Source organism: Chenopodium quinoa, unplaced genomic scaffold, assembly GCF_001683475.1.
Source record: "Chenopodium quinoa cultivar QQ74 unplaced genomic scaffold, ASM168347v1, whole genome shotgun sequence".
NCBI classification, from domain to species: Eukaryota; Viridiplantae; Streptophyta; class Magnoliopsida; order Caryophyllales; family Amaranthaceae; genus Chenopodium; species Chenopodium quinoa.
The window spans coordinates 380,511-404,909 of record NW_018743919.1 but is presented as its reverse complement, the minus strand read 5'-3'; the positions used below and the strand labels follow the sequence as shown (position 1 = coordinate 404,909).

Here is a 24,399-nt window from a genome sequence, read left to right as displayed (position 1 = left end):
ACAAAACGCGCTAACTGGTCAAAACCACTTTTTAGAACTCGATTTCAACCCGATCCAATTTAACCGATTACCAAACTAACCCGAACGATTTTAGCACCAAACCGAGTATAAACTGAACCGATATGAATCGAACTAGCATTAACCCGGGTAAACCCGCCCCTGAACCGACCCATTTCAAAATAATCCGTTCATGATCCGAACCGATATGAACCCGGACCGACGTTGACCCAGTAAAACCGCCCCTGAACCGATCCGTTTCAAACCGGTCAGATCATGACCCGAACCGTTTATAAACCGAACGGGCATTGACCCGGGTAAACCAGCCCCTGAACCGACCTGTTTCAAACCGACCCGATTATTAACCGAACCGTTTAAAAACCGAACCGGCATTGACCCGAGTAAATTTGCCCTGAAGCGACCCGTTTCTAACCGATCTGATTATGACCCGAACTGTTTATAAACCGAACCGTTTATGACCCGAACCGAATTTAAATCGTACAAAAATAAACCGAAACCGAACCGACCTGTGACTAATCAAAACCGAACTGAACCGACCCGCCGTCTAAATGAAACCGTTTTAACCCGAACCGTTTCAAACCGAAACCGTTTCAAATTGAGATCACACCGAACTGCCAGACTGAAATCCCACCCTTAGCTCTTATGTTTATCTTCAAATTCCCACCCAAAAAAGTAGACCAAGTAATATTATGCGTATCATCACATCTTGCCGAAGCCAAAGCAAGCAAAGCAGCAGCCACCAAACTAATTGACCCCACATAAAATCCCCCCATAATTACTCAAACTAACCACCCTGAAATTATTTCCTAACCGAAAAAATTTAAAGGAAAAAAAAAAACAAGCCCCCAAATAAATTGTTTAATGACAGCTCAAAAACAACTAGCAATTGTTGCAATTTGGTTATCCACTTCAATTATCCACAAAATTCATTGAATTTATATACTGTATATTATTCATCATCCTTTCTCTGGGTGCCTCAAAAAGTTTTCAACTTGCGTTGAATTTGTTCAAAGTTGCAAGATTTTTTGTCTGTAAGCTTTAAATGGGGTGATTTTGGTTGCTAAACTAGTTGGGTTTTTGTTGGGCATAAACCTTTTTTTTCTGGGTATCTGATAAAGTTTGCAACTTTGCATTCAAATTTTGTACCAAGGGGTGCAAAATTTGTGTGTAATTGAAGAAAGTTCTGGTGAAATTGGTTGTTGAAACAGTTGGGTTTTTATTGGGCATAATCCTCTTTAAGTTTGCATTCAAATTTGCAAATTTGTGTAATTTTTGAAGAAATCTCTGGTGATTTAGTTGCTGATATAGTAATATTTTTTTGGGCATAACCTAAAATTTTCTGGGTGCCTGGAAAAGTTGTAATTTTGCATTTGAATTTAGAATTAAAGGGTGCAAAATTTGCGTTCATTTGAAGAAATTTCTGGTAATTTTGGTTCTGAAATAGTTGAGTATTTGTTGGGCATAATCCAAATATTTCTGGGTACCTGAAAAAGTCCGAAACTTGCATTCAAACTTTGCCCAAAGGTGCAAAATTGTTTGTTTTTTGCTGAAATAGTTGCGTGCCTATTCTGGGTCCATCAATGGCAGATTTGGGGAAAGAAGAGAAGTTGGGAGGTGGGTGTGAGAAGGAGGAAGAAGAGAGGTTAATTGAAGGGGTTGCAGTGTTGGATTTTGATATGTTGTGTTCAACGGTTGCTATGCAAAGCCAAGGGAAATGGAGGTTATTTGAAAATGAAGAAGAAGGTGAAGATGTTGGAGGAGGTGGTGGGGTTTTGAGGATGTGGGAAGGTGAAGTTCTTGATTGTTTCGACGATCATCGAATTGCCATTGAAACTCTCTGGTAATTCAGTGTTTTCTGGTGTTTGATTAGTTGAATGGTTCAATTTCTTATGTACAGATTTTAAGAAATAAAAAAAATATATTGAAATTAGCTTTAGTCAAAATTTGGATTAATTATGGGTTTAAGAGGGTTTATGTCTGTTAAATACTTATGTTTACTTAGTTGATAATTTCTGTTTTTTGTTTGTGTAGTTGTCCATGCTACAGATTTGGGAAGAACATGAGGCGTGCTGGTCTAGGCCCTTGTTTCCTTCAGGTGATTGTTTTCATAATTATGTGATGTTTGCTTCTTATTCTAAGCTTTTGATTACTGTAAACTTAAGTCTGATTATGATAGTCATGCTTTAGAATGAAGTATGCCTTTCTGGATCGTTGAAGTATGCCTTTCGGGATTGTTGAATGCTCCAAAAACAGGGGGTAGTGTTGGATGACAAACATGGCATCTTTTTAGTGAGAGTGTGAGACTAGTCATAGATTTTTCTGGATTGTTTATATGGAATATATGAAGTGACACCTGTGCTATTTGCAAAGGAATGCAAGTTAAGGGATTCTTCTTGCTTCGAATCAATGATGTCGTTTTGGCGAAACATTAAAAGCTATGCCACATTTGTTAGGGCATTCTTCAGTTAGATTAGGTTCTGCTGCTGTGCTTTTTTGCAATTAGTTATATTTATCTCATCTATTTATATAATTATAATTAAAGGGTTCTTTGGATGATGTTCTTTTTTTCATTAGGGGTAGGGTGCGTATATCATGTCCTTCTGTTTCCTACATTTTAGCTGAATTGTCATCAAATGGGACTTATGTTATCTAGGATTAAGGTTTTTCAACCATTGAAGAGTATCAGATGAGATTGAAAGAGAGCCTTGTTAATTATGGAACTGTGACGCCTGATGTAGTTAAGGCTGTTACTGATCAAAGTATTTTATGAACTTAAAAAGGGAATTCCTTGATTTGGAGCGATCTCTAACTTCCTAGTAGGTCTTACCTTATTTGCTAGAATGTGGAACTGTTTGTCAAAGTTAGATCTAGGTTAATTTAGAATCTGAATAAGGCCTGATGACTCATTATAGACTTCCATAGAGGAAGGTCATAAATTATCTTCCACAAAATTGTCCCGTACATTTGGTCTGACGAAGAGGTTTGAACACTGAAGTCTAGCCTAACAAGGCACAACATGAAGAATATATCTCTAGTAAAATGTAAACCTCATGAGCCATGATGGTCTGCACAGCAAAACTACGTATATCACCTTTTATTCCTAGAGGCTATAAGCCAGTAGGGTTGGAATAGATGCGTTTTAGGAGTCAGACTATGCTCTCGATAACTAAAATGAGTTGCCAAGAAGAAATTCTTAAGACCTGGAGAAAAAACAACTTTGTTTATGTCTAATTATGTACTTTTGAACTGGTGGTCTTTAAACCCAATGCTTATCAAGAGTAGATAAAATCCCTGATCTTTTGAAATGTAATCTTAGTGTTCTGTTAATGGCAACTATGAATAGGCTTTCTGTATTGTGCTTCTATTTAATGCATCATTACAAAGTATTTTGACCGGACACCGAACATTCTGCATAATTGGAATTTGGTTGTCTAGAATGTCTACCCCTTTCATAACAGCCATTTTATTAGTTAACTATTAGGATCAAATCCAGATGAGGTTGGGTTTTTCCCTTTGATGCTTTTTGCTGGTCTCTAGGTAGATTGCTGAGTGTGTTTATAGAACATAGCAATTTGCTAAGAACTTGGATGAATAAGGCGTTACTCTATATACACTTCATTGTTTGTAGAAATCTTTAATCCAAATTTGAGGTTGTTTTAACCTAATCATAATGTGATCAGGGGATTGTTGTATGATAAATTCTGAGTTTAAAAGTGGTTACCATGCCTTTGTAAAGAATGCTTTTATCTTCCAATAAGGCAATAAATCTTATAAACTTCGCTGTTCCTTTTTTTGTGCATTGTAAGTTTGTTCTGAAGTAGGAAATTGTTGTGGTACTGCAGGGAGGTCTCTGTTTCATTCTAGCCATGTCAGTAGTTCTCAGCTGTTTTGCCTTCATAGTAACCAGGAGACGCTGTTTCCTTTATTTGACTATCGCATTTACCATGTCCGTGGGAACATACTTGGGCTTCTTCCGCACGCAGATAAGAAAGAAGTTTAATATTAGGGTGAGTATCTCTTTATTTGTTTTGTTTGCAATAATGGTTTTTACCTTGGCCTTACCATGCTTCCCTTAGGGAAGGTTCTTTCCATCAATCCCTTAAATGTCTTTTATCATGTTATTTACTTGGTGAAGCTTGTTCCACTGTCCCAATTTTTCCCAATTTTTGAATTTTTTTTGAATTTTTTTTTGCCTTATAAGTTTCTTTATTCATTGTTCTTGTTGTCAGTTTCTGATGATGTTCTTGATGCATAAGTGGAATTTTTTAAAACCAATTATTTTCATTAGCTTTTATTGTGTGCTATGTTCGCTTGAAACATATGCTTGGATCTTGTCTCATTGTCAGTTTGCCATTACTGGAGTAAAAGGATTCACAAGCTAAATCGACTATATATCCCTTTTACCTTTGTCTAATCTTCCCAGTTCATGGGAGGCATGGAGATTTATCTTATTCAGTTTGGCTCTGAGTTTTTGACCACCCGACATCAATCACAAATTGTTTGACATGAAACAATAGTGGAAACTTGAGTGCTTACTAAGTTATAACCTTCAGCTAAAACCTAGTTGTAGCAAGTAAATATCCAGGTGAGAGGTTTGCGGAACATTACATACAGAAACAAATCTTTTGCCTGCCTCACATAGCCTGTAACATCCATAACGTATATGGATTCTATTTACAATTAGGGGGGATTGCTTCTCTGAATCGACGTCTTGTCCTTTTGTGGTTTTGTCATAAATGTGATGCAGCTACAAATCTTCTCATAGCTAAATTTGATTTCTGATTTTGGTTTTGGGTGTGAATATTAAACTTACGTCATAAATGAATGTATCAAATATCCCTTGATCAATTCTCATTCTTAATTTTATATCTGTGCCTGTATTATTTTTGTCAGCAGAGCTATACTGATTCTTTAAAATTGCTTTTAACTGTAGGGTAGCGACAATTCAGTGGATGATTGTGTTTACCATCTGATTTGCCCTTGCTGCACCTTATGTCAGGTATGCCTCTGCATGTTTTGGTTGTCAAATTCTATGTTTACAACTTTACACTAGAATAGAGAAGTAAAAGAAAATGCAATTGATTCAAAAAAGTTGTGTAAAGCCTTAGTGCTATCATTACTCATTTCTCTGGACCCCAACTAGTATTTTTAATTTGGCTCAACTAGTCTATACATCTTACTGACTTGAAATTATAATATCGTGTAAGAAACAATATGTCGAAACTTGGAAGATACTCTTTTGGACCCCTGAAAAAATAAAAAAAAATCTGGATCCCCATTCCCAATTGGGTTTGACAGCTTTTCATGAATTCTAATGCAGGAATCTAGGACATTGGAGATGAACAATGTTCAAGGAGGCACTTGGCATGGGCGGGGCGACACAATATGTATAGGAACTGTCGGTGAAGGTAGAAAAGCATTTGTTGAGCTACGTCCCCCACCAATAGTTTCAGCAGAGTTTCACGAAACCAATGCATCACCAAGGGGGGAAGAAGATTTGCACAATCAATGTTGAGCTGAAAATTCTGGCACAAACCATTTGTAATGCCTTACTTACAAGAAGGCTTGATCTGTGGATTCTCATCTGCTATTTGGAGAAAAATCCCTGAAATTTAACTTGGGATTTGGGAGATGTGTTTTGGATTGCAGCGTGCACAAGAACAAGATCATAGTGGAGCTACCTTGTCCTTGTCCGAGGAGAGTGAATCTGCAGATTGAAGAAACGTAAACGTGATCCAGAAGTCTTGGATCAGGTAGAAAAGGATGGCTTACGGTAGTTTGTTCCTAGCCTCAATTGAAAAATGCTGCTTCATCAGGTTAGCATTTAACCAAAAAAAAAACAAAAAAAATTCTCAGGTTGTGTGCTTTGGTTGCATTTGTTAAGTTAGCCGCAGTATTGAGGATTACCATACTAACCGGAGATGGGAGTGTATCACGTGCTTTATGGGTGTTTATTGTGCAGCCCCAAAGTCCATGAGGCTTGTAAACTTACTTGACCATGCGTTATTTTATTTGTATGGTTGCAAACCTTGTACGTACTGTTCTTGTTGCACCAGAAGGTCCAGAACAGTACTACTCGTTGCGTTATTTTGTGGTCATCCAGAGCTTATTCTCATGTTGACATTCTGTTTATTGATCGGTGGTAATAAATGGCAACATTGAAATTACACATCGAACAAAAAAAAAAAAAAAAAAGAAATTACACATCCAAATTGGTACACGGCTTATTACTTGATCTGAGATCATCGTAAATCCATTGAATCACGAATATAGACAAGACCTAATACTGTATTTTTATCATGTTAAGAACTTCATGGAATGGACTAATTGGAGGGTAATACGAGTATAAAACATGACCTAATACAGAAACAGCACTCTTTTTATCTTTTTTTTTTTCAGAAAATTCTCAAACAACACTTCAAACAGAAATGAATAGTCCTTTAGAAAAAAAGGGGAAGGGAAAAGACGTTTAATGCATTGGTAAAAGATGGTCATTAATTAATTGATTAATTTGGAATCGAAAATATATGAAGCATCAATTGGTGATACCATTGGAAAAAGATACAGAGTATTTGGATTAATGAATAGGACTATAAGAGTATTCCAATCTATACTAATATATTAAAAGACGTTACTAAAAACGTCTCTGTGCCACGTAAACCACGCTACGTCACCTATTCCATCTCTCATTATGTCACATCATCACTACTCAATCAACCTGAATCATTATGCATGAAAATAAATGTATATAATTGATAATCACACGATCTAATTAAAATAAAAAAGATATTATTAATATGAAATACATATAATCACAAGGAATAATTAAAGTAGCAATTCGGTGCAACGCCTGAGCTACACACTAGTTATAGAGCATTATTAGGGGAGCAATGAATTATTTTCATTTTTGATATTCATTCATGTTTAAGACCTTTCAATTTTCAACGATTATACTTTCATAGTTTCATCTCAACAGTCTATATAAATTACGGGGTTTACTTTGTTTTTGGAGTTGAATATCCTTCATCATAAGCGATTCGGTAATTAATATGTCTTTTTCCTTATACTTGTCAATTCATATTAGGATTCAGGTTTGTTGTGGTACGACGTACAGTTTATATTAGGATTAATGTTTAAATGTGCTACGAGTCTATGACGTACAAGTCGTGCCTTGTATGGATTCTTTTTAGTACGAGTATGTTGTTAATAGGTTGTTCTCACAGTCACAAGTTCCGCTCAAGCATGGTTTCTCCTGAATTTTGTAACGGAAATTCATTTATTATTACTAATCTTTTATGTATGCAGAATGTGTGTAATTGTTCACTGTCCACATACTATTTCTTGTGTTCAAATGGATGGATTTTTACTCAAGAAAATTTATAGACGAAGATCTTGTTAGACTTTTGTACGTATACAGATGTTACAAATGTTATTCTAATTCTTACTCTTCCATCCTCAAAAATAATTGTCCCATTGCAACTTTCTTCTAAATTGTACTGTATAGCTTGTAATCAAGGATGTGTGTAATTTTTATTGGTGTTTTAAACTTTGTAAACTTACTAGATGCATGTTTACATATATAATTCTCAATGTGACTGCGTATGATGCTTAAACAATTCGAATAGAAGTACATAATACTGCATACATATAATTTAAATCCTAAATTTTGAATAATTTTGCTAGGATTCGCAGAATGGCAAACGTATTTGGAGTTCCCATCACAAAGGAAACATTGAAAGGGATGAAGGAATACCAAGACAAGAAAACTCTGACCCAAAAGGACCGAGCTAAGGCAGCAATGTGTATGAAGAACACTGATGGTAAGGATGTGAGTGCTCACAACTTCGCCACTAATCTGGTTGATCGTTGTGGTAGTAGCGCTGCCACCAAATGTATGATTCACAATGCAACTGGATGTCCTATAACATTGGAAAGGTACAAAAATAAGGTTGGACACCTCGGCGAATCACCTTTCCCTACTATACTTCTAAACGGGCAACGGGACGTGTTCGTACACATCGGAGATAGGTATCAAGCAAGTTCTGTTGGTGCCCTTGTGTATTGATAGAGTATAAAACGTATTCCTGGGCCTCAACCATCAACTTAAGCTTTTGGTTGAAATGGTCCTCTAACATGGTATCGGAGCCAACGCGACACAAAGGTCATGGGTTCGAATCTCCTCTACATCGCACTTTCAAGTGGAATATCAAGCGCTGGGTATGAGGAGGGCCCATGCTGCATCCACACTTCTAGCCCAATGGACTCTCGTGTGAGGGGGCGTAATAGAGTATAAAACGTATTCCTGGGCCTCAACCATCAGCTTAAGCTTTTGGTTGAAATGGACCTCTAACATATATTCTGGCATGATCAATAATGAGGAGCTACGTTACTGGGTCATATCTTGGTCTAACAACGCAGCAAAAAGCTACAACAAGGTATTCATAAACTTCAAATATCATGAAATTATTATTTGTTCCTTTTTAATTGTAATATATTTGCCTGTTTGAAGCTTCATGTGTTGCCCTATTTTTTGCTAGCTAAAAATAAGTTTAGCTCGCTAAAATTAATTAATTGATTACACATGTCACGCTCTATTCATTTCACCTTATTTAGTTGAATAAACTTACGGATCTTGCTAAAAACAAGTGCCCGGAACGTTAAATAACTAATTAATTCATTGCAATCACCTAGTAAAGTCTTCAGATTACCTAGTAAAGTCTTCTGTTTTGATTTGCAGGTCTACTCATTAATTCATTGTAAAGATGAGTATGGGAATAAAGGTGAATGGGCAGTTTTCGACTTACTCGACTCCAATGGTCGAAGTATAATGAGGGAGGGATAGGTGTTTCAACTGGGGGTGAGAAAATCTCTGCAATGGAAGCAACATTGACTTTATCAGAAGCGTTAGATTTACAAGCAAAATTTATTTGATAATGTAGCAATAGGAGACTAATGAACTATTTTGTGACTTTACATTATCCGCCCTAGACATGATCTAAGAGTAACTTAAATTTCCAAATTCCTATGTCTCACAAAGACTTGCTTTTAAGTTAGGCTTTTTGTGCCTTACTTTGGTTTAATTTGGTATGGTCGTGTGGAATAATGAGCAGTACTCCGTAGTAGATTGTTGCTCCAATGACTTTTTGTCATAAACGTCGAGGGTTGCTTTTTCTGTTAGGCCTATCATGTACTTGATACATTTGACACTTTTACCTTCTTCGTATTAACGATCGAGCCTAACAATTACCACGAACCGTCATAAATCAATAACAGGTTAGGTTTTAATAAGAAATTATATGTCAATTAGACTATTAGAACGAATCAGGTTTATATTGACAACCGAGTACCTTCATTTTTTTTTGTTCTTTATAATATATTCATTATTCACCCACCTTGTTCTTTTGCTTTCATTCATTAGCTTCCTTTTTCATTCGTGTATAATATGTAACAAAATCTTTTAATTCAGTCTCAACAAAATGACTTGTTATAATATTGTGGATTATCAACTAGCTAATACATGACTTTAATTTGGATAGGTTGATTGAACTAGTTTAATTGAATAAAGTTTCAAGGGGTAGTACTCAAAATTTAAAATCAAAGCCCTTTCACATCATTTGTCCTTAGCCTTCCCCAAGAAAAGAAAATAATACAGTAATTTTAATTGCATAATGATAAGAAACTTGTGTAAGTAGCCAAGTCTATCGCAATGGAACCGAAAATAATACAATGCAACGGGTGATCCTATAAGGTTGTTTGAGTACCATATATGGAATGGAGACATCGGCGAAACGCCTTTGCCCATTATTATTTAGAATGGACGATGGGGTGTCTTTGTGCATTCCAAAGAATCGGGTCGAGTTATTAGTAGTGCTCTTACTGCCGCTGTTGCGTATGCAGGCAACGACGACACTGGCTTATATCTTGGTCTAATAATAAAGCATCAGATTATAGGTCCATTAGGGCCGCCAACAACAAGGTAATCATAATTTTTGAAGTTTTAATGTTTAACTAATAACGTTGGATACTTGAAATTCTGTCATTAACTAAGGACCCAATGTTTGAATTTTATTTATAAAGATGAATATTTTTGCATAATGATGACTTTAATTTACTAACATTCATGATTTAAAGATATGAATAAACATAGTTAAGTGATATTTTGTTAGATTTCATTTCAATGTGTACTGAATGAATTTAATTTTTAGTATTTTTACAACAATATAATTGAAGATATCTTCGATTATATTTTGCATTGACAATTTTTATATAGAAATGTGTCACTAATTTAGAACGGAAGAATTATTATTTAAAATTGAATTATCTAAACTTCTACTCCATATCTTTGCTAAAATAAATTGAATAACGTATAAATACTTGGTAAACTATAACTTTTATATACACTAGTTTATAGTAATAGTAGAGATAATCAATGGGCGGGTTGGACCGAGGTCAAAAAAATGAGCCCATTCCTCGGGCCGAAATATATGTGTCCAACCCGTCCAAAATAACCGAGTCGTGCGGGCTTATTGGGCCGGGCCAAAAATAACTAAAATTGCATAAAATTGATTTTGCAAGCCCGTCCAATTTTATAAAATCGGGTCGGGCCAAAAAAAACTGTCCAAAACCCACCCAAAATCGGGTCGGGTCGAACTTGATCAGGTCTAAGAAGTAGTAGTACTGTTCATTGAACAATATTAAAGTAGACCTTGTTCTTTTGAGCTTCTGAGCTCAAAAGAACAGGGCCTAACTATTTGTTTTTTTTAAGTAAGTTTAAACATCATATGATTTCAATGTACTCCTTAAATAGACTAGACAAGCTGATAAGTTTTATAACGTTAGTATACCTACTTTTAATCACTAAGATTTGAATTTTAGTCTATTAAAAAGAATTACTTTACAAATAAAGCAAATTACTTTTATTGGATGACTTTTATACATTATGCTAATATTGGGGCATGTTATGACTTTAATTCATTTTAGGGTAACATCAGATTATTTTAAGACAAATTTACAACGGATGTATAATAATTATTGTTTCGGGTGAAATCAATGGGACCTTGTCGAAGGTCCGATGAAGCGGAGAAGACTGTATTCGGTCCAAGTGATGTTGGGCCGAAGGTTTCCTGCACAGTAAACACACGTAAACTAGCCTCGGGGGTGTTGCCGAGGAAGGCCCCTCCGATGGTAAAATCAGTACAGTGTGTAGAAAGAGAACACTATGCAAGAGAATTAATTGCTTGAGGCTTTTTTTTGAATGAATGTACAAATGTAATATTGATGGCTTTTATACCTTTGCATATATGGAGAAGATGGGCCTTAGCCCAATTGACTTGCCTTGAGGACTGATCTTTGACTTTAGCACGGTTGGAGAGTTGAACCTTGACCTTGGGCTTTTAATTGGATCATTTAATGACTAGGCCCAATTGAACTAAATTGGACCCAAACAACTTGCCCCCCAGACCCGATTTGGAAGGATGACGGGTCGGGTTTGATTTAATTAGAAAAGGAGGGAAGTGAATGATTTAATTAATCCAAAAAATTTGAATTTAAACCGTAATTAAACGGTAATTAATGAGATAACAACAGTTAAGGCGAATAATTGTGGAAGTTGGACGGATAATGGGCGGTTTAATCGCAGGGTCGTGTGTTTAACGGTTACTTAGTGGGGTATTTAAGAGAAATTGAAACGCGGACTCCCCGTATTCCCATTTCTGGAGATATAATTAGAGGCGCGTCATCTCTCCTCACTTATTCACCAACACAAACCCAGAATTCTCGAGAGAACCCAAGAACCCGCATCAAAACTTCGCAAATTCCCCGAGCATTAGGCTTAGAAACTGAGACTCGTCACTACCAATTCGTAAATCGGCAACTTTCGCTTCAGATTAAGGTAAATTCCTTTGATTTTAGTTTATTTTTCTTCGAATTTGAACTCCTTCCCCTTTTTTCAACTTTTTCCTTCGAAATTCATCAATGGTGAGAGGAATTAGAGGTAGAGCCCGTGCTCCAAGAAGAGCAAGGCCAATTCCCGATCCCAGGAACAGGATTGGGACCTGGAATGGACAAAGAGCAGAGTCTGACCCTGTTGAAGGGATTAGGGCGACTCCCATTTCTTCGGCTCCTCCTCAGAGAACGGAGGGGCCGAGCGCTTCTGGGCGGGACGATGAAGTTCCCGCTGTCCTTTGGGATATCCTTCCCGGGTTTTCGGAGTGGGAGGATGCCGAAGTAGCTTCGGCAATGATAAAGAACCGCCCCTACTCATGGTGGGTGGAGAATGCCGAACAGTATCGGTTTGCCGAACAAATTGAGTTGCATTACGGCATCCTTGAAGCTGATGGGTATTGGTGCCGAATGCCCGTGGCATCCGATAGAATCCATCGCCCACCCCCGGGGTATGTGGGGGTATACACAAGACAACTTCAGTATGGGCTGAGGTTCCCTTTGGATGTATTCATCCGAGACTTGCTGATCCATTACAATATTTCCCTATGTCAGCTAACTCCCATTAGCATCCGAAGGGTGATGACATACTTATGGGTCTGCAAGTTCTTCAGGTATGTGTCGAACCTGCACTGCTTCAAAAAGCTTCATCGGCTAGTGCCAAATATTCAAAGTGGGCACGGAAGTCACGGTTCTGGGTGGTACCGGATCGAGTCTCGGCCCCCGTACCTAACCATGTGGCCGAACGACTCTTCAGACAAGGACTGGAGAGGTCAATGGATTTGGGTTAGGGCACCCACGGACCCGAGCCACCCTTGCGTCTTCAGCGCTCCCCGGTATCTTGTTGAGCCTGATCCCGACATGGGAAGTTTAGGTCCCCCTGAAGATAACGGGCCAGATCCGAACCTTAATCAACAGAACATCTTCGGCAAGCTGCCGAACCGGGGGGGGCAGCGGCCGAATGCAGCATATCCCGGAGACTTGGCTCCCCGATACGCATTATGTTTTCCAAGAGAACATGCTAGCAGCTGTCGGCCTCAACCGAAAGTTTAAGGATGGTAAGCTTCTTCGGCTGGGGCCGAGGCCTTTTAATTATCTCTTTTCCTCTTTCACTTCGCTCTTTTATGCTGTGCCAACCTAACTGAACTGACCTTTTCCCTCTTCTTTTTTAGAGCGGGACGAGACCAATGTTGGCATTAACTACGCTCGTCTTGGCGTCAACCGAGAACAAGTTGTAACTGATCGGGCCCCCTCTATCACTGAACCGAGGCATAGGGAAGTTCATCTAGACTCTTCCCATTTCCAAATTGAGGTTGTTGCTCTGTATCAGAGGCAGAAGCCTTGGTGGAAGAAGAGAGATCCCTGGTTTCAGCTGCTAGACGAAGAAGCTGAAGCTGTGTACGGCCGAAGAGGTTGCACGGGTTATCGAAGCTTGTGAAGGAGGAGAAGGGTCCTTCAGGGCTGCTGAAGAAGAAGCTGCAGCTAGGGCGGCTGAAGAAGACGAGGCTTTGCTGAAGACCTCGGTGAGCTTTTAGACTTAGTTTTGTCTGCTGTTTTTTTTTTTTTTTTTTTTGTACTCACATTCTTCCTCCCCCGTCTTTTACAGTCCGAAGAGAGTAATAGACATAGAGAAGGGAAAGCCCTTGTTCGTCCCGAAGACCAGATACAAGAAGAGTCTTCAGACTCAGACATGGACGAGCAGTCGCTTCGGAAAAGGCGACGAAGAATGGCCATCATCGGCCCGCATGACTTTCAGCGGAGGTCGATGACCATCGGCGTCGAAATAAGGGAACCCGAGGAAGGCAATGGATCGCCGAGGGTTCCCCGGCCACCACCTCAATCACCTCCAAAGACCCCTCCGCCACCTCCCGAGATGGAGGTGGATCAGAAAACTCCCGAACCTAAGGGAGGGGTCCAAGAGGAAGTTCAAGAGAGTGCTGCTGAGCACAGGAATGAGGATGCCGTGATGCCCAGTGCTGAGGGTTTCACGGCGGACATTGCAAGAGAGGTTGAGGCCTTCGTCCTCACACCTGAAGAAGAAGAAGTCATAATAATTGACTCTTCTGAGAAGAAGGGGGATGCCGAGCCATCGAAGATTCAAGAAGCTCCCTCGTCATCCTTCCCTTCCTTCCAGACGCTGCAGTCTGGGGAAATGGGTTTCTCGGCCCCCCGACTTCCAATCCCAGATCACATCTGGGACCTCATATGGGGTCAGAACCGAGAAGGTGCTGCAGCCTACTTCGGCGATTTTGCTGGCATGTCCGAAGTAGACAGGGAAAAAATCTGGTCGCTGAAGGCTACTGCTGGGATGGGCGAATCCAGCAGATTAGTTCCAGACCCAGCCAGGTCTAACCAACTGCTGATGATGCAGGTGATTCTCCCTGCCTTTATCTCCTTTTCAATTCAGCTTCAGTTATCATTATTATTATTATATTTTATGTTTGACTTGTGCTCCTGTTTCAGTTCGTGCACAATCAGACTCTCACTGTAGAGCTGATAGATACCCTACAAGATAGGGTGGACGCTGCCGAGCACGACAAAAAGGTAGCTGAGGAGGAGTTAAAGCTTGCTAAGCTGAAGCAAGCAGCAGCTGAAGAGAAGCAGCAGATGGGTGAAGAATATGAGAAAAAAGCTGCTGAAGCCCTTAAGACCTTCTGCGACGCTATGGAGAAGGAAGTTTTTCCCCCACTGATGGAAGGGGAAAAATTCCTTCAAGAGCACATGGGAGTGGACATCTCCAAGTTCAAGGCTACCATTGAGAGCCGAATCCAGGAAGGAGCTGCTGCACAAGCTGAAGTGCAGCAAAAGCTGGAAGCTCTTGAAGGCAGTAGAATGGCTGCTGAAGAGATGCTCCAAGCCCGGAATGTCCAACTCTCAGAGGCTGCTGCTGCTGCTGAAGCTCAGAGAGCTAAGCTCCAAGAAGCTGAGGATCAGCTGATGGTCAAAAAGGAAGAAGTGGCCCAGGCTCAGACAAAGGCTTCCCAAGTTCAGCAGGAGCTGAATGAGCTAAAAGGTTCCTCCTCCAAGCTCGCCGATGAGCTGAAGAAATCCAAGGAAGACTTGGAGGAGACAAAGAAGAAGTTGGCTGATGCTGAGGCTCTACTCAAAGTCCGTGTCTATACCCAGGAAGAGTATGAAATGGGTTTCAGAAACGGGTTCAGAGTGTGCCGAAGAGTTTGCCTACATGCTGAGCCGAAGTTGGACTGGTCCAAATGTGCTGAATGGGTCCAGGATCCCGAAGACCCTCATATGAAATATGCAACTCCAATTGAAGCTGAAATCCTTAAGGCTGAGGAAGCCGAAGAAGAAGATGAGAGAATGGAGTTGGAGGCTGAACAGAGGGAAAGGAAGGCTCGGCAGAGTGCAAAGCCTGCTTCTTCTGCTGCTGGGGCTGAGACCACCATGGGGCCCCACAACGCTATTCAGTCTGATCCTCGGGCTGAAGCATAGGAACTCAGGCAGTCGTCTTTAGAATCTTGCGGTTCATCATGCGCTCAACTTTAGACTTGCCGCTTTCTGAATTTTTGCCTTGTTTGTTTTTTGCTTCAGCTTGCCTTGTCGTACAAACAGTTTATTTTTTGCTTCTGTACGTATTTCGGCAGCTGTTATTTTCCGCTTGTGGGCGGCTGCCGATATAGTTATTTAACTTATTTGAACTTGTAGCTCAATTTCTGAGCATGAATTATTAATTTGACGTCCCTTTCTTCAACTGCTTTGTCTTTGAATGCTTTACTGTTTCTTTAATTCTGCTGAACGTAAACTTGCACTGGTAGTGCCTCTTGCCCCCCCAGAAATTGAAGTATGACTTCAGCTGAATAAACAATTTCTTTATTTCTTAAAAATGGGTATCCGAAACACAGGGCCAACTAAAGGCAATGCTTCGGATAATGGCTTTCTGGGATACAAGGCTCAGTTAAGGCAATATCCCAGACTTGTCCGTGGACTCATGCCTTTGGAGAACAAATCTTACTGAAGCTTGACTTTAGCTGAAAGACCAGAGTTCTTTAAAAAGACGAGTTTGTCAGCAATCTGAAACCCAGTTACCTGAAGGCGAAGGTTGCAGACGAGGCTGAATAAACAATTTCCAACAGTTGTTGTTATCCTTGATTTTCTGTCTATCTTTAAAAAATGGATATCCGAAACACAGGGCCAACTGAAGGCAATGTTTCGGATAATGGCTTTCTGGAATACAAGGCTCAGTTAAGGCAATATTCCAGAATTGTCCATGGACTCATGCCTTTGGAGAACAAGTCTTACTAAAGTTTGACTTCAGATGAAAGACCAGTGCTCTTTAAAAAGACGAGTTTTGTCAGCAATCTGAAACCCAGTAACCCGAAGGCGAAGGTTTCAGACGAGGCTGAATAAAAAACCCTTGAAGAGTAGATAGAACCAAGAAAACTTTGAAAGAATAAAAAGTTGCAAATATTTATATAAATGGTGGCTCCAAGGCCTTTCATTAATTCAAAATGTACTTACAAAGATTGTTCTGCCCCGAAGGGTTTACACATGATATTTTTTCAGTACATCAGCGTTCCAGTGATTTTTCAACTCAGTTCCGTCCAACTGCCAAAGTCGGTATGTCCCTGGCTGAAGCTCACCACAGATTTCATAGGGCCCTTCCCATGCAGCTGAGAGTTTCCCATGGATTCGACCTTTTTGAACTGCAGCAGCATTCCGAAGGACAAGGTCTCCAATTTTAAGAGGCCTTGCATGGACCCGTCGGTTGTAAAATTTGCTGATTCTCTGCTTATAAGCAGTCATTCTGTCTCGGGCTGAGTCTCTTACTTCGTCGAGGAAATCGAGAGATTCCTTCATCAGTCGCTCATTCTCAGCCGAGAAGTGGTGCACTCGTAGGCTCTCAGAGCCAATTTCCACTGGAAGAACGGCTTCGGCACCATACACCAGTTCAAAAGGTGAATAGCCCGTTGCCTCTTTTTCAGTTGTCCGAAGGGACCAAAGGGTTCCAGGGAGCTCCTTTAGCCACTTGGACTTTTGATCTTCCACCCTCTTTTTGAGGGCATTTAGGATCTGTTTATTTGCAGCTTCGGCTTGTCTGTTACTTTGCGGGTGGCATACCGCTGAACATGCCAGTTTGATGCCGAACTGATCTGTATACCGCTTCAGTGGTAAGTTATAAAATTGCCTCCCATGATCGAAGACAAATACTCTCGGGATACCGAAACGAGTAATGATATTCTGCCAGATAAATTTTCTGACAGTTTGCTCTGTAATGTTCGAGGCTGCTTCGGCCTCGATCCACTTACTGAAATAGTCAACACCAACTATCAGCCATTTTTTCTGGTACACAGCCTCTGGAAATGGTCCTAGTATATCCAGTCCCCATTGGGCAAACGGGAGTAGATTAAGGATCGGCTGAAGATCCCTTGCTGGCTGGTGGATAACTGGTGCGTATTTTTGACATTTTTCGCATTTCTAGACCAGCTCCTTAGCATCTGCGATCATGGTGGGCCAGTAATATCCAGCCCTCAATGCCTTGTGGGCTAAGGTCCTTCCCCCGATGTGGTTCCCACAGATGCCGAGGTGAATCTCCCGTAGGATATAATCTGCATCTATTGGTCCCACGCATTTCAGCAATGGGGCTGAGAAGGACTTTTTCAGGAGTTCCCCTCTGAAGACAATGAACCTTGAGCTGGTTCTCTTCATCTTGGAGGCCAAAGCTCTATCTTCGGGAGTCTCTCCCCGAAGTTTGAAAGCTAGGATGGGGTCCATCCAACTAGGCTCTGGGCCAGCGCAGCACACTTCAGGTGCTTCTTCGACACTTCTTTCTCGACGCACTTCCACATATACATATCTGTTTAGCTCAGTAAGAGTTGAACTGGCAAGTTTGGAGAGTGCATCGGCTTGAGTATTCTGACCCCTTGGGATCAGCTGAACCTCAAAAGTTTTCAGCTTTGCAATGACTGATTTGATCTTGGCAAGATAAGCTATCATGGAGGGCTCTTTTGCCTCGTAGTTGCCGCTGATCTGATATGCAACTAGCTGAGAGTCTGTTTTCAGGCAGACATGATCGGCTTCCAGGGAGATGCACAATTCTAGGCCAGCGATTGCTGCCTCATATTCGGCTTCGTTGTTCGAGGCCTTAAAAGAAAATTTTAGTGCATATTCGAAGGATTTGCCTTCGGGAGAAGTTATCACTACTCCTGCCCCCGAACCATTTTCGGTGGAAGATCCATCCGTAAACACGGTCCAGACTTTCTTTTCATTATCTAGCGCTTCTTGGTATGAGCATTCGCCAAGAAGTCCGCTAGAGCTTGAGCCTTAATGGCAGCCCTCGGACGGTAGCTGATGCTGAATTCGGTGAGCTCAAAAGCCCACTTGGCTAGCCTACCAGATTTTTCAACTTTGCCGAGAACTTTTTCCAACGGCTGATCAGTTAAGACCACTATCTGATGGCAATCAAAATAGGGCCTCAGCTTCCGAGCAGCTACTACTACCGCAAAAGCGACTTTCTCGAGTAGAGGGTAGCGAGTCTCGGCATCCGTCAGTGTATGACTGACAAAGTAGATCGGTTGCTGACTTTTGCTTTCTTCCTTCAGCAGTACTGCACTGATGGTGGCCGGGCTAACGACCACATACAGGTACAAAGTTTCTCCTTCTGCTGGGCTAGCCAGCGTTGGGAGTTGAGCCAGATGCTCCCGAAGCTGTTTAAAGGCTTCTTTTTGCTCTTTCTCCCAAACGAGCTCTTTTGTTTTCGGGAGTTTTAGGGCTTTGAAGAAAGGTAACCCCTTATCCGAAGCTCTGGAAATGAACCTCGACAGGGCTGCCATTCTTCCGGTGAGCCGCTGAACATCCCGCTTTGTTTTCGGCTCAGGAAGGTCGAGCGCTGCTTTGACTTTGGAGGGATTGGCATCAATCCCCCTCTTGCTGACTATGAACCCAAGGAATTTCCCTGACTTCACGCCGAAGACACACTTCTTCGGATTCAACTTCATTTGATGCTTTCTTAAGGTGGCGAAAGTTTCAGCCAGGTCTTTAACATGGTCCTCAGATTTTTTGCTTTTGACGATCGAATCGTCGACATAGACTTCCATGTTTCGGCCCTTTTGGTCGGCGAAAACTTGATCCACCAGCCTTTGATAGGTTGCCCCCGCATTTTTCAATCCGAAGGGCATCATTTTGTAATTGTACACCCCAGCGTTCGTGACGAATGCCGTCTTTGCTCGATCGTCGGGGTGCATGAAGATCTGATGATACCCCGAGAATGCGTCCATGAAACTAAGCAAGGCATGGCCACTTGTCGAATCGACTAGCTGATTGATCCTCGGCAAGGGATAGAAATCCTTCGGACAAGCCTTATTTAGGTCCGTGAAGTCAACGCACATCCTCCAGGTACCATTGGCCTTCTGAACCATCACCACATTTGCCAGCCATTCTGGATATTGGCAAGGCTCGATGAAGCCTGCCTCCAGCAACTTTTTGACCTCGGCTGCGATGTCTCGGTTCTTATTAGCGGAGTAATTCCGCTTCTTTTGCTTAATTGGTCGACACGTTGGGTCAACATTAAGCTTATGGGAGATGAGGTCTGGACTTATCCCGGGCATATCAGCTGCCGAGAAAGCAAACACATCTCTGTTGTCCCGAAGGAGCTGAATAAGTTCACAACGGGTGTTCGGATTAAGGTCCATCCCGATTGTTACACATTTCTCAACGTCTCCTTCGGTCAACTGAACTATTTCAGTCTGTTGGTCCATATCCATTGCTGATGGACTGGACTCTTCAGAATTTGGCCTGCTGCCTATGTCAGCAGGTGTCCCAGTCTTTTTGTTCTTCGGCTGGCTCTCTGAATCTTTCGGTTCAGCTGAAGAGCTAGCCTTTTCCCTTTCGGGCCCTTTTTCTCTGGGCACAGATCCTTGGGCCGAAGCAGTTGGGCCTTTCGGCTTTTTTGTGCTTGGCTCTCTTTCTTTTTCTTTCTCCTCCTCATCCTTGTCGTCATCTGGGCGACTACTGGATGGCTTGAGGTAGTTGCACCTTCGGGCGTCCTTTTGGTTGCCCTGTATCCTTTCGGGGAAGCCAGCGTCTGAGACGTAAATCATCAGCTGATGATAAGTTGAGACGACCCCTTGGATCTCATGAATTATGGGTCTCCCCAAAATCACGTTGTACACTGAAGGAGCGTCAATGACCAAAAATTCAATCATGACATTCCTGGTTGCCTCATCGCAGTCGATGGTGACAGGAAGGGTCACCTTCCCATCTGGATAAGTTGAAGCCCCGTTGAACCCGGATACCGGGTAGGGTACCGGCGTAAGGTGCTTGGGCTTCAGCTTGATTTGATTGTAGGCCTTTCGGAACAGAATGTTTGCTCCGCTGCCACCGTCAACAAGGACCTTACTGATGTCGTGGTTGGCCACCGTGGCGATGATCACCAACGGATCCTCGTGAGGGAACGTTACCCCCCGACAGTCGGCGGCTGTGAACGTCATGTTCGGCACCGGCGACTGGGGAGGCTGAATGTCAGCGTTGTTCACCTGGTGGGTCAGAGCCCTAAGGTGTCGCTTGTTTTCCCTCCGAGAGCATATTCCTCCCGAGATAACATTGATCGGAGAGAATTTTCCCTCTGGCTTTTTACTGTTCTTCCGGGGGAAGTCGAGGTCTTGCCGAGAGTCCTTTGCTGACTTCTCGGACTCCTTTTTCTCGCGGTGATCCGCGATGTATTTTTTCAAGTATCCCTTCCGGACCATGTCCTCTATCTGGTCCTTCAGTTGGATACACTCCTCAGTGTTATGTCCCGGAGATTCATGTAACTCGCACCATTGATTTCTATTTTTTCGCTGATACCACTCTGGGAGTGGTCTCGGCTTTCGGTAACTCTGCTCCTCCTTCGTCACGCTGTAAATTTTGGCGCGTGGAAGAGAGAGCGGAGTGTAGGACTCGTATCTGCCTGTATATGAGGCAGATTTTTCCTTCTCTGGGTCGCTGGCCGAAGATTGCTCCGAGGCCTTTGCCTTTCCCTTTGCCCTATGGCCTTGGCCTTCAGACAAGGGTGTTTGTTTTTGCTTCCCTCCCCCAGATTGAGGTTGGGTTTTTGTCTTGTTCCACTCTTCGGCTCGGATGGACTTATCCGAGGCATTCAGAGCTTCCTCCAAGGTCTGCGGGGTATGCATGACCATGAAGTCTAGGAACTTCCCGGGCTAAAGGCCATTCTGCATTGCAAAAACGGCTAGCCCCTGGTCCAGCTGAGAGACGCTGGATGACTCGTTGCTGAAACGGGTCAAATAGTCTCGGAGGCTTTCGGTCTCCCCCTGTTGCAGACCCATGAGTTCTGCAGTAGTCTTCTCTCGGCGGTTTTCCGTGGAAAACTTGCTCCTAAATTTGGAGGACAGATCATCCCACCCTGTTATAGAGCCTTGCTTTACTCCCTTGGAGATCCATGCTTGCGCGACCCCCTTGAGAGTGGTTGGGAAATATTTGCACCAAGTCGCTTCGGATCTGGGGCAAAGATGCATATGAGCCTCATACGAGGCAATGTGGTCTTTCGGATCCGAAGTCCCATCATATGTGATGTGCGACGGTATTTTAACCGTGGGCACGTGCTCTTCTAGTATCCATTGCTCGAATGGCGAACTGGCGGGTAGCATAATGGCTTTGCCCTTGTTCCTGGCCGAAGGGACCGCGCTCCGCCCTCTTAGAGAGGTAGGCGTGGTTTTTGTCCCTGGCTGGGAAGTCTGGGCCTCGGCCGCAGGGAACGAGAGGCGGCTGTGCACGCTCGGTTCCTTGCCGCCGAGTCGGTCGAGGACGCTTCGGCGAACAGTCTCAGGTTGTTCTCGGTGAGCAGATTCTGGCCGAGAAGCTGAGCTGCTGCTCTTATGCGTTTCTGGTCGGGAGGTTGAGGATCCTTTGAAAAATTGAGGGTTCTTTTTCCTCTCTTTTTCAGTTTTCCAGGTATCCTCTTCCCACTCTTCCAGTTCCCGGAAGGAAGGAATCTTCCCACCATCATGGTCTAGCTTCCTCCGCTGATGTCGGGTATGCGGAGGAGTTCGATCACGAGGCGGAGGCATATTTTGTGCCCTCATTGCCTCCATGAGCACTGCCAGCGCTCTTGCCACCTCCTCCGAGTTGGGCCCCGTCAAGGGGGCCCTCGGCTGAGTACGGGAATGAGAGCGCACAGTCGATGGTTGGCTTTGGGGCACTGAATGTGTCCTATGATCGGACTCACCCCTGCTAGACCGAGAGTGACTCGGCCTATGATGAGAGTTATGAATTACGGGAGAAAGGGAATCCTCCCTGTATGATCCTCCTCCCGAGCTGGCACCCTTGGAAGAGTTCCGGTCCGGCGAGGGTGATGGTGTAGGGGTTTTAGGCTTTTCGCCTGCTCCTTGACGGAGGTCTTTGCTCTTGCGGTTCTTAGCCATTGCTACTAAGATAATTGCAAGATGATTTTGGTTAGAAACTTGACTTAAAGATTTTTGAAAGTCTTCCCCACGGACGGCGCCAAATTGTTTCGGGTGAAACCAATGAGACCTTGTCGAAGGTCCGATGAAGCGGAGAAGACTGTATTCGGTCCAAGTGATGTTGGGCCGAAGGTTTCCTGCACAGTAAACACACGTAAACTAGCCTCGGGGGTGTTGCCGAGGAAGGCCCCTCCGATGGTAAAATCAGTACAGTGTGTAGAAAGAGAACACTATGCAAGAGAATTAATTGCTTGAGGCTTTTTTTTGAATGAATGTACAAATGTAATATTGATGGCTTTTATACCTTTGCATATATGGAGAAGATGGGCCTTAGCCCAATTGACTTGCCTTAAGGACTGATCTTTGACTTTAGCACGGTTGGAGAGTTGAACCTTGACCTTGGGCTTTTAATTGAATCATTTAATGACTAGGCCCAATTGAACTAAATTGGACCCAAACAATTATTATAGACCCGAATTTTTTAACAAGTTTGTATAGTTCTTGGTAAAATCTAAAATCAAAAATATGAATTGTAGGTGAATGCAGAAATCTGTGACACAGCCCACTATAATTCTACTTACAGTTGGAATCGGTTAACCTCTTATCTAAACAAAGGCAGTTCGATGAGCCAAAAGACTGAAGATAAAGGGATGATGTTTGTTTCTATTGGCCAAGAGACTGTTTCTACAATGGAGGCTATATTGACGTTACCAGGAGCTTGTTGAGTTGTTGATGTAGCCATTTAAATGTCCTCTCTTTTATAACTCGCTTTGTCTGATATTGTTAGCCGGTGTTGGATAGTCATGTGACAATTAAATAGTAGTCTAGTCCAAGTAGAGGTGTCCACCGTGCGAGTCGTGCGAGCTGGGTTAGGGTTAGGTGGGTCGCGGGTTGGGGTTTCATGACACACGGCACGACACACGTAGGGTAGGGTGGGCCGGGTTGTGGGTTGGGTCGGAGAAGTTGGACACACCAGGGTTAGGTTCGTGGGTTAGACGAGTCGTGGGTGGGTCGAGCTGGGTTTGTGGGTTAGACGGATCGTGGGTGGGTCGAGTTGGGTTTGTGGGTTAGACGGGTCATGGGTGGGTCGAGCTAGGTTCGTGGGTTAGACGGGTCAAGGTGGGTTAGTGAGTTAGGGTGGGTCGAAGGGTGGGTTAGTGGGTTAGGGTCGGGTGGGTTTGTGGGTTAGGTGGGTTAGGGTCGGGTGGGTTAGTGGGTTAGGGTCGGGTGGGTTTGTGGGTTAGGTGGGTTAGGGTCGGGTGGGTTGTGTGGTGTTTTAATTTTTACAAAATTAACAATTTGATGGCTTGCTCTTAATTAAGATGCCTACGTATCCTTATATTATAAAATAAGGAATCAAAGCCAGCGTAGTTCTTATATTGTACTTCTTTTGAAATTTGGGGGGGGGGGGCTTGGACCTATCTTTAGAAAACTAAAATTTAATTTTGCAATTAAATTGTAATTTTCGAAAAATAAGTTGCCTACGTATCCCGAAAGAATCAAAGCCCACGTAGTTCTTAGCGTACCTGATTTAGACTTTTCTAGCCACCCATGTTTGTTGCATCATCATCCCCGGAAGCTGCATCATCCGTTGACGACTCCAATATCATCACAGGATCATCTTCATCGTCTTCGTCTTCCTTTAAACCTTGAGTTCTTCTTTCAGCTTGATCCCAATCTTTCTTACAAACACAAATTTGAATGCTTTCCGGAGTTAAGCGAGATCTTTTTTCATCTAACACTCTTCTACCTGCACTAAAAGCAGACTCGGAAGCAACAGATGAAGCGGGAACTGCAAGTATATCTTTTGCAATTCTCGCCAATATAGGAAAACTTTTTTTATGTTCTTGCCACCATTTTATAATTTGAAAGTTGTTGTTGGTCTCATGTTGATATGACAAATAATCATTAATAGCAAGTGTTGAAGAAGATGATGATGAGAATGATGTAGATGCTTTGTGTTTTTTTTTCATAACTTTATCAAGAAAACCAAATCTAGAATCGGAAGTGCTAGTAGTAGTTGGTGTTG

General features: G+C 42.3%; 2 protein-coding genes across 2 annotated transcripts; both read left to right on the top strand.

Moving 5' to 3' along the window:
• Positions 1-823: 823 nt before the first annotated feature.
• LOC110687219 (cell number regulator 13-like) lies at positions 824-6,116 on the top strand. The gene is made up of 5 exons (XM_021863835.1): positions 824-1,858; positions 2,050-2,113; positions 3,861-4,025; positions 4,952-5,017; positions 5,339-6,116. The coding sequence occupies exons 1-5, from the start codon at positions 1,599-1,601 to the stop codon at positions 5,531-5,533; spliced, it is 750 nt and encodes a 249-aa protein (XP_021719527.1). The 5' UTR covers positions 824-1,598; the 3' UTR covers positions 5,534-6,116.
• A 1,595-nt stretch (positions 6,117-7,711) lies between these two features.
• On the top strand, positions 7,712-8,083 carry LOC110687120 (23 kDa jasmonate-induced protein-like). The gene has a single exon (XM_021863738.1). It carries the CDS (start codon positions 7,712-7,714, stop codon positions 8,081-8,083), a length of 372 nt encoding a protein of 123 aa, XP_021719430.1.
• Positions 8,084-24,399: the final 16,316 nt, after the last annotated feature.